This window comes from Ursus maritimus (assembly GCF_017311325.1).
Source record: "Ursus maritimus isolate PB19 chromosome X unlocalized genomic scaffold, ASM1731132v1 scaffold_X1, whole genome shotgun sequence".
In the NCBI taxonomy this organism is placed as follows: Eukaryota; Metazoa; Chordata; class Mammalia; order Carnivora; family Ursidae; genus Ursus; species Ursus maritimus.
The window spans coordinates 63,491,781-63,508,963 of NW_024423319.1; the positions used below are offsets into that span (position 1 = coordinate 63,491,781).

Sequence of the window (17,183 nt, forward strand, 5' to 3'; positions counted from 1 at the left end):
GTGCTTCCTGTTTTTCTTACTCCTTATGGTGTAACCTTCCCACTCAGATTGTCCCTCTCAGCATTTCTTCTAAGGGTGGTTTAGTAGTAATGAATTACTTTAAGTTTTGTTTGTCTGGGAGCTCTTTATCCTTCTGTGAATGATAGCATTGTTGGTAGAATACCCTTTTTTGTTCAGATTTTTATTTAAATTCTAGTTCATTAACATATAGTGTAATACTGGTTTCAGGAGTAGAATTTAGTGATTCATCACTTACATATAATACCCAGCGCTCATTACAAGTACCCTCCTAAATACCTGTGACTCATTCAGTCCATCCCCCACCCACCTCCCTCCATCAACCCTCAGTTTGTTCTCTGTCATTAAGAGTCTCCTGTGGTTTATTTTCCTCTCCCGTTTTTTCCCCCCTTCCCATATATTCATCTGTTTTGTTTTTTAAATTCCACATATGAGTGAAATCATATAGTATTTGTCTTTCTCTAAGTTATTTCACTTAGCATAACACACTTTAGCTCCATTAATGTCAGTGAAATGGCAAGATTTCACTTTTTTTGATGGCTGAGTAATATTCCATTGTATATATATATACCACATCTTCTTTATCCATTCGTCAGTGGATCAGTCTTTGGGCTCTCCCTGTAGTTTGGCTATTGTTGATAATGCTGCCATAAACATTGGGGTGCATGTACCTTTTCAGTCGTGTAATTTTGTATCCTTTCAGTAGATACCTAGTAGTGCAATTTTTGGGTCATAGTGTAGGTCTGTTTTCTCTTTTTGAGGAACCTTTATACTGTTTTCCAGAGTGGCTGCACCAGTTTGCATTCCTACCAACAGTGTAAGACTTACCCTTTGTTCGCATCCTCACCACCGTCTATTGTTTCCTGTGTTGTTAATTTTAGCCATTCTGACAGGTGTGAGGTGGTTTTGATTTGTATTTCCCTGATGATGAGTGATGTTGAGCATCTTTTCCTGTGTCTTAGCCGTCTGGATGTCCCTTTTTTTTTTAAGTTTTTTGTTAATTAATTAATTTATTTTTTAATATGTCCAGTTAGCCACTGTATAGTTCATCACTAGTTTTTGATGTAGTGTTCAGTAATTCATGAGTTGCGTGTAACAAACACCCAGTGCTCATCACAACATGTGCCCTCTTCAATACCTGTCACCCGGCTACCGCCCCCCCCCGACCGTCATTTTGTTTCCTGGAGTCCATAGTCTCTCATGGTTCTTCTCCCTCTCTGATTTCTCCCCCTTCAGTTTTCCCTCCCTTCCCTATGGCACGGAGGACCATAGCATGGATGTCTTCTTTAAGAAAATGTCTATTCATGCCTTCTGCCCATTTCTTAACTGGGTTATTTGGGTGATGAGTTTGATAAGTTCTTTATACATTTTGCATACTAAGCCTTTATCAGATAATGTCATTTGCAAATATCGTCTCTTATTCTGTGGGCTGCCTTTTAATTTTGTTGATTGTTTCCTTCGCTGTGCAGAAGTTTTTTATTTTGATGAAGTCCCAGTAGTTCATTTTTGCTTTTGTTTCCTTTGCTTCTAGTCAACATGTCTAGTAAGAAGTTGCTACGGCCGAGGTCAAGGAGGTTTCTGCCTGTGTTCTCCACTAGGATTTTGTTGGTTTCCTGTCTCACATTTAGGTCTTTCATCCATTTTGAATTTATTTGTGTATATGGTGTAGGAAAGTGGTCCAGTTTTATTCTTCTGCATGTTGCTGTCCAGTTTTCCCAGCACCATTTGTTGAAGAGGATGTCTTTTGTCCATTGGATGTTCTTTCCTGCTTTGTGGAAGGTTAGTTCGCCAAGTAGTTGTGAGTCTGTTTCTGGGTTTTCTGTTCTGTTCCATTGATCTGTGTGTCTGTTTTTGTGCCAGTACCATACTGTCTTGATCACTACAACTTTGTAATACAGCTTGATGTCTGGAATTGTGGTGCTGCCAGCTTTGGATTTCTTTTTGAACGTTACTTTGGCTATTCAGGGTCTTTTCTGGTTCCATGCAAATTTTAGGATTGTTTTTTCTAGCTCTGTGAAAACTGCTGGTAGATTTTGATAAGGATTGCGTTAAATGTGTAGATTGCTTTAGGTAATAAATATATTTTAACAGTGTATGTTCTTCAATCCTTGAGCATGGAATGTTTTTCCATTTCTTTGTGTCCTCTTTAGTTTCTTTCATCAGTGTTTTATAGTTTACAGATCTTTTACCTCTTTGGTTAGGTTTATTCCTAGGTATCTTAATGGGTTTCGGTGCAGTTATAAATGGGAATGATTCCTTGTTTTTTTTTTTTTTTTTCTCTTGCTTCATTATTGGTATATAGAAATGCAGCCGATTTCCGTACATGGATTTTTCTGAATTCTTGTATTAGTTCTAGCATTTGTTTTGTGGAATCTTTCTGGTTTTCTACATAAAGTATTGTGTCATCTGCAAATAGTGAAAGTTTGACTTCTTTCTTGCCGATCTGGATGTATTTTCTTTCTTTTTGTTGTCTGATTACTGAGACTAAGACTTCTAGTAGTATGTTAAATATTAATGGTGAGAGTGGATATCCCTGTCTTGTTCCTGACAGTGGAGGAAAACTGCCCTTTTTTCTGCATTGAGGATATTAGCTGTGGGTCTTTTGTATATGGCCTTTATGATGTTAAGGTATGTTCTATCTATACCTTCTTTGTTGAGCAAGAATGGTTGCTTTATTTTGTCAAATACTTTTTCTGCATCTATTGAGAGGATCATATGATTCTTATCCTTTCTTTTATTAATGTGGCTTATCACATTGATTGATTTGCATATATTGAACCACCCCTGCAGCCCAGGAATAAATCCCACTTGATCATGGTGAATAATCCTTTTAATGTACTGTTTGATTTTATTTGCTTGGTGAATAATCCTTTTAATGTACTGTTTGATTTGATTTGCTAGTTTCTTGAGAATTTTTGCATTCTTCCTCATCAGGGATGTTGGCCTGTAATTCTCCTTTGTAGTGGGGTCTTTCTGTGGTCTTGGAATCAAAGTAATCCTAGCTTCGTAAGAGGATCTTGGATGTTTTCCTTCCCTTTCTGCTCTTTGAGCATTTTGAGAAGACTAGGCATTAACTCTTCTTTAAGTGTTTGTTAAAATTCCCCTGGGAGGCTATCTGGCCCTGAAGTTTTGTTTGTTGGGAGATTTTTTTTTTAATCATGCCTTTTTTTTAAAGATTTATTTATTTATGCATGAATGAATGAGAGAGAGAGAGGGAAAACGAGTTGGGGGAGCGGCAGAGGGAGAAGTAGACTCCCTGCTGAGCAGGGAACCTGTTGTGGGGCCCGATCCCAGGATGCTGGGATCATGACCTGAGCCAAAGGCAGATGCTTAAATGACTGAGCCATCCAGGCACCCCTGTTGGGAGATTTTTGATTACTGATTCAGTTTTTTTGCTGGTTCTCAGTCTGTTTAAATTTTTTTTAAAATAATTTTTATTTTGTTATGTTAGTCACCATACAGTACATCCCCAGTTTTTGATGCAATGTTCCATGATTCATTATTTGCATATAACACCCAGTGATGGTTATTAAGGAGGGCACATATTGCATGGTGCACTGGGTGTTATATGTTTAAATTTTCTCTTCTTTTTTAGTTTTGGTAATTTGTATGTTTCTAGGAATTTATCCATTTCTTCCAGTTTGCCCTGTTTGTTGGCAAGTAATTTTTCATAATATTCTCTTATAATTATTTGTATTTCTGTGGCATTGGTTGTCATTTCTCCCCTTTTGTTAGTGATTTCATTTATTTGGATCCTTTCTCTCTCTCTCTCTCTCTCTTTTTTTTTTACGCGTGGCTGGTTGTTCATCAGTTTTATTAATTCTTTTAGTGAACCAGCTTTTAGTTTCGTTCATCTGTTCTGCTGTTTTTGTTGTTGTTGTTGTTTATATATCCTTTATTTCTGCTCTAGTCTTTATTCCCTTTTTCTGCTGGCTTTAAGCTTTATTTGCTATTCCTTTTCTAGCTCCTTTAGGTGTAAGTTTAGGTTTTTATTTGACCCTTTTCTTGCTTCTTGAGGTATGCCTGTATTTCAGTGTACTTCCCTCTTAGGACTGCTTTTGCTGCATCTCAAAGGTTTTGTACTCTTGTGTTTTCATTTTCACTTTTTTCCATGTATTTTTTTAAATTTCTTCTTTGGTTTCCTGGTTAACCCTTTTATTCATTAGTATGATGTTCTTTAACCTCCATGTATTTGTGGTCTTTCCAAATTTTTTCTTCTGGTTGACTTCAAGATTCATAGTATTATGATCTGAAAATAATGCATGGTCTGATCTTCATCTTTTTGTACTTGTTTAGGGCTGATATGTGACCCAGTATGTTATATGTATTGGAGAATGCCCGTGTGCACTTGAAAAGAATGTGTATTCTGCTGCTTTAGGATAAAATGTTCTGTAATTTTAATATCCTCTCTTTATCACTATTTTTTGCCATTTTAATTATTATGTGACTTGGTGTGGACCTCCTTGGGTTGATTTTTTTTCTGGGACTCTCTGTACCTCATCGTGGATCTGGATTTCTCTTTCCTTCTCTAGATTTGGTAATTTTTCAGGTATTATTTCTGCAAATAAACTTTCTACCTCATTTTGTCTTCTCTTTCTGGGATCCCTAATATGTATACGTTCCTTTTTGCTGTGTTCCTTTAATCTGTTCTCATTTTTTATTCTGTTCTTTCTCTTGTGTAGCTTGATTACCTTCCAGTACTCTGTCTTCCAGGTCACTGATGTGTTTTTCTGCTTCCTCTGGTCTACTGCTTATTCCCTCTAGTGTATTTTTAATTTCATTTATTGTGTTCTTCATCTCTGCTTGGTTCTTTTTTATATTTTATGTCTCTTTGTTGAGGTTCTCAGTGAAATTTTCCACTCTTCTCAATTCTAGTGAGTATCTCTAGGACCATTATATTAAATTTTCTCTCAGGCATATTGCTTATCTCTGTTTTGTTTGCTTCTCTTCCTGTCATTTTTTGTTTTTTTCGTTTGGTGCATATTCTTCTTTCTCCTTACTTTGTCTCACTCTCTGTGTCTATTTATATGTGTTAGGAAAGTCATCTATGTCTTCTGTGTCTTCTACACTTGTAAGTAGTGGTCTTGTGGGGAAGATGTCCTGTAGTTCCCTGCAGTGCAAGGTCCCATGTTCACCAGAACCTTGCACTTCAGGGGTATCTCCTGTATGTGTCGTGTGCACTATAATGTTGTGGCTGAACCACAGTTGTCTTCAGTGCAGTTGGATCCAATGGCTCCTTTTGCCTATTATGGGCAGAGTTTGGTCCCTGCATTGTTAATAGGCCAGGCTGGGGACGGCTTGTGCTTGAGTTGGCTTGTATGAGCATTTGCAGTTTTCAGTCTTAACTGAACTGCTGCAGGGTGCTCTCTCTCTGTCGTCTCCAGAGACTTGCATAAGTGAGTGGGGTCTGCCATCATACCATTTGTCTGCCCTCAGCCTTCTGCGGGGCTGCATTTGAACTGGTTTGTGTGCATATTTGTCTGTTCCCCCAGGGCATGAGTCACTTTGTATTGGTTCTGGCCACTTTCAGGTCTGCTTGCACAATGCCAGTTTTTTGGTTCCTCTTTAGGTGGACCTTTGCTGTTGTTGGGTTCAGTGGGGCAGATTGGAAGGAGAGGCAGGGGTGTAGGCAGGGCCCATGGTGTTAGCAAGGTATGGACTAATCTGCTGTAGAGGGGACTTGGAGATGCTTTGGAGTACTCTTATGGAGGGCATGGTGTGATGTTTGCAAGCTAGGTGGACAGTGTACACTGGTTCCTGGAAGTGCCCTGGTATCTGGACTAGGGTTTGAGGAGGTAAGTGGTACCTGCCTACTTTTCTGTTCTTGGAGTAATCTCCTGAAGATCCCTTCCCCTCTTATGCAGGTTCTGAGATTAGTAAATACATCAGTTTCCTTACCGTATACCCCTGGTGGTTTTCAAACTGCTGCTTCTGTGTGGTATCTCATTGGGGTTGTTTCTCATGCTTGCTCTTTAAGGGCAGGGACTCAGTTTCCTCTTGCCCTGTGGTTTTCTCAGAGCCCAGGCTGCTGATTTTTTAAAGTTCAAAGTGTTGAGCCCCACTGATTATAAAAATTTTCAGTGTTGAGTTTCTCTCATTTTCAAAGCCAAATGGTATGGGGATTCATCTTTCCAGTGCAGGCCCCCCATGCCTGGGGAGCCTGGTGTGGGGTGTGCTCTTCTCCCTTCTCTGTGCTTGTGGCTTCCCTTCCTCTTGTAGACAGTCTCTTGGGTCAGTTTTGTTCCTAACCGTGTCTGTGCCCTCGCTACCATTTTTTTTTAAAGATTTTATTTATTTATTTGACAGAGATAGAGACAGCCAGCGAGAGAGGGAACACAAGCAGGGGGAGTGGGAGAGGAAGAAGCAGGCTCATAGCGGAGGAGCCTGATGTGGGGCTCGATCCCATAATGCCGGGATCATGCCCTGAGCCGAAGGCAGACACTTAACCGCTGTGCCACCCAGGCACCCCCTTCGCTACCATTTTTGATGTGGCCTCTTCTCTATGATAGCTGTGGAGAATCTGTTTTGCCAGTCTTTGGCTTGTTTTCTGTGTTATTTACACTGATGTAGGTGTTATCTGGGGTTTCCTTGGCTGGAGGGGAGCTTAGGACCCTTCCACTCTATCATCCTCTCTTGAAGTTGATATTGATACTTTTAATTCTAATTTGTTACCACAGATTTCACTGTAGTCTTCCTCTTTTTGTATTTTAACTTCTTTCTGTAACAGAGAAATTTGGCCCTGTTATCCTCAATTTTTGTACTCATTTGCCCAGTCCTCATGTTATCCACCTATTTTCAAATTTGCTAACCATACCATCACAACAGAGAAACCTAACTAGTATTAAGTATTTGTCTTAAATTCTCTTTATCTTTAGAATGACGTTATATTGTCAGAGTTCTGTGTTTAGTAGGTAGTTGGGGAATTCTGCCTCTGGTGGTGGCAGACTAGCTTCATTTGCACAAGCAGATTATCTCCCACAGATACTAGTTATAAACTCTGGCCAAAATACTGAAAATAATTATGTGAAGGAACTGGAAAGTGACAAAAAGCAGACACAAATGGGAGGGGAGTGAACACATGGAAGAAAGAAATACTGTTAGTGAATTCCCAATTGTTAAGCCTTTTTTACTTAAGGAAAATGTCAGCTCAGTTGGGGACAGTTAAGACTTAGATAGAAATCTGCATTCATATTGGATGATGTATGAAGAAATTTAGGGGGACCCTGGCAGCTTTTGTAAAATGAGGGGGAAGATTCCATTCAGAAGAGAGGTACAAATTGGGAACTCCAAAAGCTGCAAAAACTCCAACCATACCTGTGATTGAATTGTTCAGGTGCAACCCAGATTCCAGGCAGCCCAGTTAGGGGTAAAAAGAACAGTAGAAAACTTTTAGTTGCTTCCAGTACAGGGTAAACAGTTTGGGGTTTGATTTCAGCTAAGTTAACTACCTCCTCATAACAGAAATATCAACTCTTTGGAGGAATATAATGAGCTCCAGTGCCTTCACTTTATCTTTCCAAATGACCAGTACCAATCCTAAATACTAGATAGATGAAGAAAGAAGAAATGTGACCCATGCTCAAAAGGAAAAACAATCAACAGAGACCAATCTACAGATGACTCAGACATTGAGATTAGCAGACAAGAACATTAAAGCAGCAATTACAACTAAGCTCAAGCACAAAAGGCAAATACATTTATGATGAACAGAGAGATAGGAAATCTTAGCATAGATGTAAAAACTGTGAAAACCCATTTTGAAATTCTTGAACTAAAAAATAAATCATTGTACTTGACATGAGATTAAAGGTAGCAGTGTGTCAGTGAATTTGATGACAGACTAATAGAATTTATCCATCTGAGAATAGAAAACATTAAAAAAGAAAGTGTATGGAGCACTTGCTCTTCAAAGCCTTTCCCCAGTAAAACTGTGTAGTTATCAATCAAGCACATGCAAAGAATAAGAATATGTAACCCATGCTCAGGAAAAAAAGTCAGTAGAAATTCTCAGTGGGCCCAGCGTTTTGTAGTTATCTATATACTAATCTTGCACATATTTTGTTAGATTTTTACGTAAGTATTTCAGGTATTTGGGGTGCTATTTTAAATTCTGTTATTTGTAATTTAGGTTTTATTTGTTCATTGCAGGTATGTAGGAATTTTATTCTCTTTTTATGTTGCCCTTGAATTCTGTGAACTTGCTGTAGGGAGGGTTTTTCTTTGTTTTATTTTTTTGCCTTGTAGATTCCTTGGAATTTTCTATGTAATCTTTCCTGAAAATAGGGATAATTTTATTTCTTCGTTTTATCTGTGTGTATTTTAATTCCATTTCTTGCCTCATTGTGCTGGGTAGGAGTTTTTGTATTTTCCATTATCATGAAGAGGAGTGGTGATGGCAGATACTCTCTTGGTGTTCCTAACCTTGGTGGTAAAGCATTCAGTATTTCACCATTAAGTATGATGGTTCCCATATAAATGGTTTTTGTAAATACTCTTATCGAGTTGAGGATGTTTCCCTTTATTCCTAGTTTTCTGACAGTTTTTTACAGTGACATTTATATTTAGATAATTATAGACTCACATGCAGTTGTAACAGCTAATACAGAGGTCTTATATACACTTTGTCTAGTTTCCCCATAATGGCAACATTTTCTAAAACTATAATATATTATTGTAATCAGGTTATTGATATCTACTGATCGGGTTCAGATTTCCTATGTTTTCCTTGTACTTGTGTGAGTTTATTGGGTTTTATACAATTTTATTACTTGGATTGATTCATATCTCCACCCCTATAGTCATATATCCACCCTCACAGATTACTCATCTTGCCCTTTCATAATCATGCTCACCTCCCTAGCCTGACTCCTACCCAGGCCTAACACCTGGCAATCACTAATCTGTCCTCCATTTCTAAAGTTCTGTCATTTAAAACATGTTACATAAATGGAATCATATGAATGTATGTATTTGGGATTTGATTTTTTCACTTAGCAAAATTCCCTAGAGATTCATCTGAGTTTTTGCATGTACCAGTAGTTATTTCCTTTTTATTGCAGTGTGGTAGTGTTCCATGTTATGGATATACCACAGTTTGTTTAATCATTCACCTGTTAAGGGACATCTGGGCTGATTCCATATTTGAACTATTACAAATATAACTGCTGGTGAGCATTTGTGTGAACTACATTTTCATTTCTCTGGGATAAATGCCTGGGAGTGCAGTTGGTGGGTCATACAATAGTTGCTTGTTTATTTTAAGATACTCCTAAACTGTAAATTGAGTTCCAGAGGGGCCATACCATTTTATATTCCCAAAGCAATATATGAGTGACTCAGTTTCTCTGCATCTACACCAGCATTCCTTTTTAATCTTATGTATTCTGATAGATGCTTAGTGATATCTTATTGTGGTTTTAATTGGCATTTCCTTAATGACTAATAGCACTTTTAACAGTGTTACTGAGATATAATTTGTATAACATAAAATTCACCCATTTAAAGTATACAATGTAGTTTTTGTATTTCACAGATATGTGTAACCATCACTGTAGTTAATTTTATAACCTTTTTATCACCTCAAAAGAAACACCCCCCCTCACTAATCTACCAAGCAACCTTGCTAATCTACTTTCTTGGCTTTATGGATTTCCCTGTTTTGGACTTTTCTTATGAGTGGCATTGTATAATATGTGGTCCTTTATGACTGGCTTCTTTCACTTAATGTAATGTGTTCAAGATTTATCTATGTTGTAGCATGTTTTAATACTTCATTCCTTTTTATGGCCAAATAACATTCTTTTATATGACATTTGTCTTGTTTACACCTTTTGGCTATTATGAATAATGCTGTTATAAACATTTATGAACAAGTTTGTGTATGGCAGCGTATTTTTGTTTTTCTTGGGTACATACTTAGGAGTAGAATTGCTAGATTATATGGTAACTATGTTAAATCCTTTAAGGAAATGCCAAAATATTTTCCAAAGTGGCTGCACCTTTTTACATTCCCGCTTAGCAGTGTACGAGGATTCTGATTTCTCTGCATCCATGTCAATAATTATTATCTGACTTTTTGATTTTAGCCTTCCTAGTGCATGTGAAGTAGTGTCTCATTTTGGATTTGGTTTTCATTTACCCGAGGGCTAATGATACTGAGCATCTTTTCATGTGCTTGTTGACAATTTGTATATATTTTCCTTGGAGAAGCGTCTATTGAGACCCTTTGCCCAATTTTTAATTGGGTATTTGTTTTTATTATTGATTTTTAGCATTTTTTTTATATATTCCAAACTTTTTATTAAAATAAAATTTACCATTTTAACCAATTTTAAGTATATAATTCCCTGGCATTAAGTACATTCACGTGGTTGTGCAAACATTACCACCATCTATCTCCAGAACTTTTCATTTTCAAATGAAACTCTGCACCCGTTAAGCACTAACTTTCCAATCCTCTCTTTGCTAGCCCCGGCAACCACCATTCTACATTCTGTTTCTATAATCTTAACTATTTTAGGATCCTCATATAAGTAGGAGGGCTAATACAGTTTTTGTCCTCTTGTGTCTGGCTTATTTTACTTAGCATAATGCCTTCAGCTTTATCAGTGCTGTGGCATGTATCAAAATGCCCTTCCTTTTTAAGATTGAGTAGCATTCCATTGTATGTATATAGCATATTTAGTTTTTCATTCATCTGTCAGTGGGAACTTGGGTCAGATATATGATTTGCAAATATCTTCTCCCATTTTGTTGGTTGTCTTTCATCTTCTTGATGGTGTCCTTTGAAGCACAAAGCTTTTAATTTTGATAAAGTACAGTTAATCTTATTTTCTTATTGCTCATGTTTTTGTTGTCATATCTAAGAATTCATAGTACTAAATCTGAGGTCACAAGGATTTACCCCTATATTTTCTTCTAAGAGTTATATAGTTTTAACTTTTTAGGTCTTTGATGCATTTGAAGTTAACTTTTGTATGTGGTGTGAGGAGGGCTCCAAGTTCACTTTTTGCATCTGGGTACATAGTTGAGTTAACATCATTTGTTGAAAAGACTATTTCCCCACTGAATGGTCTTGTCATCCTTATTGAAAATCAATTGGGGGAAAAAAACCAGTCAACTGTAGATATGTGGTTTTATTTCTGGACTTTCAGTTGTTTTTTTTGACTCATCTATGTGTCTATCCTTTTGCCAGTACTACACTGTATTAGTTAACAATTGTTTTATAGGAAGTTTTGAAATTGTGAAGTGTGAATCTTCCTGTTTTATTTTTATTTTGAAGGCTTTTTTGGCTATTCCTGTTAAATTCTATACAAATTTTAGAATGAGCTTGTCAATTTCTAGAAGTCAGCTGGGATTCTGACAAGGATTGCATTGTATTGGTAGATCAGTTTGGGGACTATTGCCATCTTACTATTAAGTTGGATTGTTTTCTTTATTTTCAGGTCATTCTTTACAAGTGAGTAGAAATACAATTGATTTTTTTTGTATTGTTCTTGTATTTTTCAATCTTTCTGTACTGTTTTATTAGTTCTAATAGTTTTTTGTTGGATTCCATAGATTTTCTATATATAAGATAATGTCATCTCCAAAGAGAGGTAGTTTTACTTCTCTCTCTTCAATCGTGATGGCTTTTATTTCTTTCTCTTGACTACTTGGTCTGGCTAGAATCTCCATTGCAATATTGAATAGAAGTCGCAAGAGTGGATTTCCTTTCTTGTTTCTGATGTTAGGGAGGAAAGCATTACGTCTTTTACCATTTAGTATGATGTTAACCTGTGGGTATTTTGTAGACAGTTGAGGATGTTCCCTTTCTTTAGGGTCTTTTAAGATAGATTTTACTTTTTAGAGCAGTTTTTTAAAACATTTTTTCTAAGATTTTATTTATTTAAAAGAGAAAGAGAGAAAGAGAGAGAGAGAGAGAGAACACGCATGAACCAGGGGAGGAGCAGAGAAGCAGACTCCCTGCTGAGCAGGGAGCCCGATGCAGGACTCTATTCTAGGACCCTGGGATCATGACCTGAGCCGAAGGCAGATGGTTACCCAACTGAGCCACACAGGCACCCTAGAGCAGTTTTAGGTTCACAGAAAAATTGAATGAAAAGTACAAGGATTTCCTGTATCTGTTTCCCTCACTCTCCACAGCTGTATGTTTGTTACAGTTGATGAACCTACATTGACAAGCCTTTATCACTCAGAACCTATAGTTTGCATTAGATTTCACTCTTGGTGTTAGACATTCAAAGAATTTTGATAAATGTATAATGACATTGATCTACCATTATAGTGTCATACAGGTTGGTTTCACTGCACTAAAAATTCTCTGTTCCATCTATCCATTCTTCCTTCCCCTTTAACTCCTGGCAACACTGATGTTTTTACTGTTTACATAGTTTTGCCTTTTCCAGAATGTCATAATAGGTGGCCTTTTCAGATTGGGTTCTTTCACTTGGTAATATACATTCAGGGTTCCTCCATCTCTTTCCATGGCTTCATAGCTCTTTTTTTTTTTTTTTTTAAGTGGTGACTAATACTCCATTGTCTGGATGTACCAGGGTTAGTTTATCCTATTCACCTTCTGAAGGATATGTTGGTTGTTTCCATGTTTTGGCTGTTATGAATAAAGCTACATACAAAGATGTTTATATAAATAAAAAGGGTGTTTATGTAAAATAAAAGTGTTTATAAGCATCTGTGTGCAGCCTTTGAGTGGATTTAGTTTTCATCTTATTTGGGTATTTATCAAGGAGTGTGATTGCTGGATCATATGGTAAGAGAATGGTTAATTTTGTAAGAAACTGCCCAAATGTCTTCCAAAATGGTTCTACCATTTTCTGTTCCCAGCAGCAATTAAATGAGACTTCTGTTGCTCCACATCCTCACCAGATTTGGTGGTGTCAGTGTTCTGCATTTGTCTGTTGATTGTGTAGTATTATCTGATTGTTTTAATTTCCAATTGCATCATGACATATGGTGTGGAGCATCTTTTTATATGCTTATTTGTCACTTGTGTATCTTTGGTAAGATATTTTCAGACCTTTTGCCCATTTCTTTTTTTTTAATTTTTTTTTATTATATTATGTTAGTCACCATACAGTACATCCCTGGTTTCTGATGCAAAGTTCCATGATTCATTACTTGCGTATAACACCCAGTGCACCATGCAATACGTGCCCTCCTTACTATCCATCACGGGTCTATCCCATTCCCCCACCCTCCTCCCCTCTGAAGCCCTCAGTTTGTTTCTCAGAGTCCATAGTCTCTCATGCTTCATTCCCCCTTCTGATTACCCCTCCTTTCTTTATCCCTTTCTTCCCCTACCGATCTTCCTAGTTCTTATGTTCCATAGATGAGAGAAATCATATGATAATTGTCTTTCTCTGCTTGACTTATTTCACTTAGCATTATCTCCTCCAGTGCCGTCCATGTTGCAGCAAATGTTGAGAACTCGTTCTTTCTGATAGCTGAGTAATATTCCATTGTATATATGGACCACAACTTCTTAATCCAGTCATCTGTTGAAGGGCATCTTGGTTCCTTCCACGATTTAGCTATTGTGGACAATGCTGCTATGAACATTGGGGTGCATATGGCCATTTCTAATCATGTTGTTTATTATTATTGAGTTCTTTGTATCTTTTAGATAATAGTCCTTTATCAGATATGTCTTTTGCAGATATTTTCTCCCAGTCTGTGGGAGAAAGACTTGTCTTTTATTCTGTTGACGTTTTCTAGTATTTTGTTGAGGACTTTCCTGTCTATATTTGTGATAGTGTTCTGTAGATTTCTCTTTTTGTGGTACCTTTACTGGTTTTGGTATGATACTGCTCTCATAAACATTAATTTGGTAAGTTTCCCTCCTTTTTGTATTGGAAAAATTTGTGAAGAATTCTTTTTTTGAATTTTTGGTATATTTCAGTGGTGAAGCCACCTGGGCCTTTGATTTTCTTTGTGGGTAGTTTTTTGATTACTAATTCAGTCTCTTCAGTTATAGGTCTATTCACATTGTGTATTTATTCTTTAGTCAGTTTTGTTAGTTGTGTGTGTTTAGGAATTTGTCCATATTTTGTTATCTAATATTTTGGCATATAATTCTTCTTGATATTTCTTTATAATCTGTTTATTTCTTTAAGGTAGATAGTAATGTTCCCTTTTTAATTTCTGATTCTAGTAATTTGAGTTTTGCTTTTTTTTTCCCTTGGTCAGTCTAGCTTAAGGTTGGTCAATTTCATTTATCTTTTCAAAGAACTAACTTTTGATTTCAGTGATTTTTCTATTCTGTGTCATTAAATTTAGCTCTAATATTTATTATTTCTTTCCCTCTGCTTCCTTTAGGTTTAGTTTGCTGTTATTTTTCCAGTGTCTTAGGTGAAGGGAAATAAAATTTATTAATAGTATGATTGTATTGTTAGTAAAAGATGGAGGTTAAATTTTCTTTTATGAGAAAATACCTTGGGACCCCTGGGTGGCTCAGCCATTAAGCATCTGCCTTTGGCTCAGGTCATGATCCCAGGGTCCTGGGATTGAGCCCTGTATCAGGCTGCCTGCTCAGTGGGAAGCCTGCTTCTCCCTCTCCTACTCCCTCTGCTTGTGTTCCCTCTCTCGGTGTCTCTCTCTGTCAAATAAATAAAATCTTAAAAAAAAAGAGATAAAATACCTTAGAAAATTCCAGTAGGAAATGTTTTGATACCAGACTACTATTTTTAGAAACTTGGTGCTTTAACTTGTTTTTATTCATTTATTTTTAAGGATTTTATATATTTGTCAGAGAGAGAGAGCACAAGCAGGGGGAGCAGTAGGCAGAGGGAGAAGCAGGCTCCTCAATGAGCGAGGATCCCGATGCAGGACTTGGTCTCAGGACCCTAGGATCATGACCTGAGCTGAAGGCAGGTGCTTAAGCGATTGAGCCACCCAGGCATCCCTAGAAACTTGGGATTAAAGAAGAGGTTAGTGTGTCAAGGGAGTGATTCTAGTGAGAAAATTCTTCTAAGAATATCTTAATGTGAGTAATGTATTAACAGTACTGTTGTACTTCATAGATTGAAAAATGGGTTCATGGAGTTGTAGTTTTGGTGGTCTGTTTGATAATGCTTTGAAGAGATAAATAAAGTTTTTATTTCTTCTCTTTTAAGAAAAAGTCAGTGGTTCTGGAAATAACTCAGATATGATGGAAAACAGCAAGGAAGAGGTAAGACTAATTTGAAGCATTTAAAAGATACTTATTAATTGCTAATAACCAACTAGAGTATATGTTATCAGATTGCTTCTATTTTTTTTAAAAGATTTATTTATTTATTTTAGAGAAAGAGAGAGAGTGAGTGTAGCAGGGAGGGTCAGAGGGAGAGAGAAACTCAAGCTGACTCCACGCTGAGCATGAAGCCCAACATGGGGCTTGATCTCATAACCCTGAGATCATGACCTGAGCTGAAACCAAGAGTTGGACACTTAACCGACTGTGCCACCCAGGCACCCCAGATTGCTTCTCTTTAATACATGCATGTGTTTAAGTTTACTGTTATGCTGAAGTATTATAATACTTCATTTTGGGTAGTTGTTTATTTTTAGAAGGTGTTCATTGTTTTTATTATTGTGTGGTTCACTTTAGCAATATACCTGAAGTCAGACAACTGAAGGCTTGCTAATAGATAGGTATTTGAACATTATTATATTGTAATAGTGGTGCTCAAGGTGGTTGTTATGGGCATGACTCCATGGTTCTGACATCTCTCAAAACTGGATATTTAGAGTATCTTAAGCATTATCATAGGAACGCATCCTGATGTCCTTCACTCGTGATACCCAGGCCTGTGCTATAGTTTTGGGATTCTTTCCACCTAGTATAAAAATTTTAATCCAAAAAAATATATTGACTGTATTGGCAAAATGAGGATAAATTTAGTGTCTCAGAGGAAATTGTAGAAGGTATTTTATGCCATATGTTAGGATAGAGAAAATGACACATCTTTTAGATCCTTAAAACTCCCTACGTCCATCAGGATCTGATTACTTCTGTACCTTTGCTTCATCTTTGTTGACTTGGGTCAGGATCATGATGTAGTAGTGCATCCTCACCTACACCACAAAATTCAATGGAAACAATTTAATTAAAAAAAACCCAGGAAATTAATCTTAAATCAAGGAAGCCTGAGAATAAATGAGAATTAGTTTTTGAAGTTCCTTTTAAAAATATTTTAGGTATAAAAGTAATATCCCATTATGTTACTGTATCAGAGATCTTGGTATAGGGAAATAGTTAATTGTAGGGGCATGTCTTTGAGAGTTGTATTCACTTTTTTATTTATTTCTCACGTTTAGGGAGCTAGCTCTTCAGAAAAATCCAAATCATCAGGATCATCACGATCAAAAAGGTTGGTTGACATTGAAGGGAAAACATTTTCAGGTGGTTTTATTTTCTTTTTCTGAGAATAATAATCTTTTCTAAACTTCAAGCACCCTTGTTCTAACTAAATAAACTATTTTATACAAAGATACACATTAAAAACTGGGCAGTATAGTATAATGAATTCTCTTGTATCCATCAATTAACTTCAACAATTATTGATTCATTCTGACTTTGAATTTTAGTGGAATTTTACAAGGAGGATTTATTATGCTTTAGTGGCCCTTGCAATATGTAGATAGTTTCTTTTAGATTATATATGTGCTCAAAAAAAGGACAGAGGGAAAATGAAATGAATGCCTCATGTAGCAATATGGGTTTCTTAGGATTATGTCAAATTGTCCAGGATGATGGGTTGGGGTAGCCATTATGCTTATGAGGAAGTTATAGGGAGATTAAAGAGTGGTAAAATTACTTTTCTGTGTTAGATTGTCAAAATGAATTGTACATAAGGACTGAAACTACTTCTAATCATACTATAAAGCATAATATACTGTATAGATTTTATTGGAAGTTTGCAGTTTATTCTATTGGGCATTTTTTTTTTTTTTTTAAGAAGACTCCACGCCCAACATGGGGCTTGAACTCACAACCTGGAGATCCAGAGTCAGATGCTCTGTTGTCTGAGCCAGCCAGGTGCCCCTGGCATTTGTTGTTTTTTACCAGTGGGAATGTCTCTTAATAAATACAGCTTTATTTTAACTTATTCTCTAAAGTGGTGATTCTTAATGAGGAGATCCCTTCATCACACACCCCCCCCCCCCGA

General features: G+C 36.8%; 1 protein-coding gene across 7 annotated transcripts in view; it reads left to right on the forward strand.

Moving 5' to 3' along the window:
* ATRX (ATRX chromatin remodeler) overlaps positions 1 to 17,183 on the forward strand; it is a 345,341-nt gene that overhangs the window by 75,669 nt on the left and 252,489 nt on the right. For all 7 annotated transcript variants that reach the window (XM_040630434.1, XM_040630447.1, XM_040630441.1 and 4 more), the window contains 2 exons: positions 15,150 to 15,205; positions 16,333 to 16,385. In XM_040630434.1, coding sequence (XP_040486368.1) covers positions 15,150 to 15,205; positions 16,333 to 16,385 — 109 coding nt within the window. The remainder of the gene's footprint in view (positions 1 to 15,149; positions 15,206 to 16,332; positions 16,386 to 17,183) is intronic.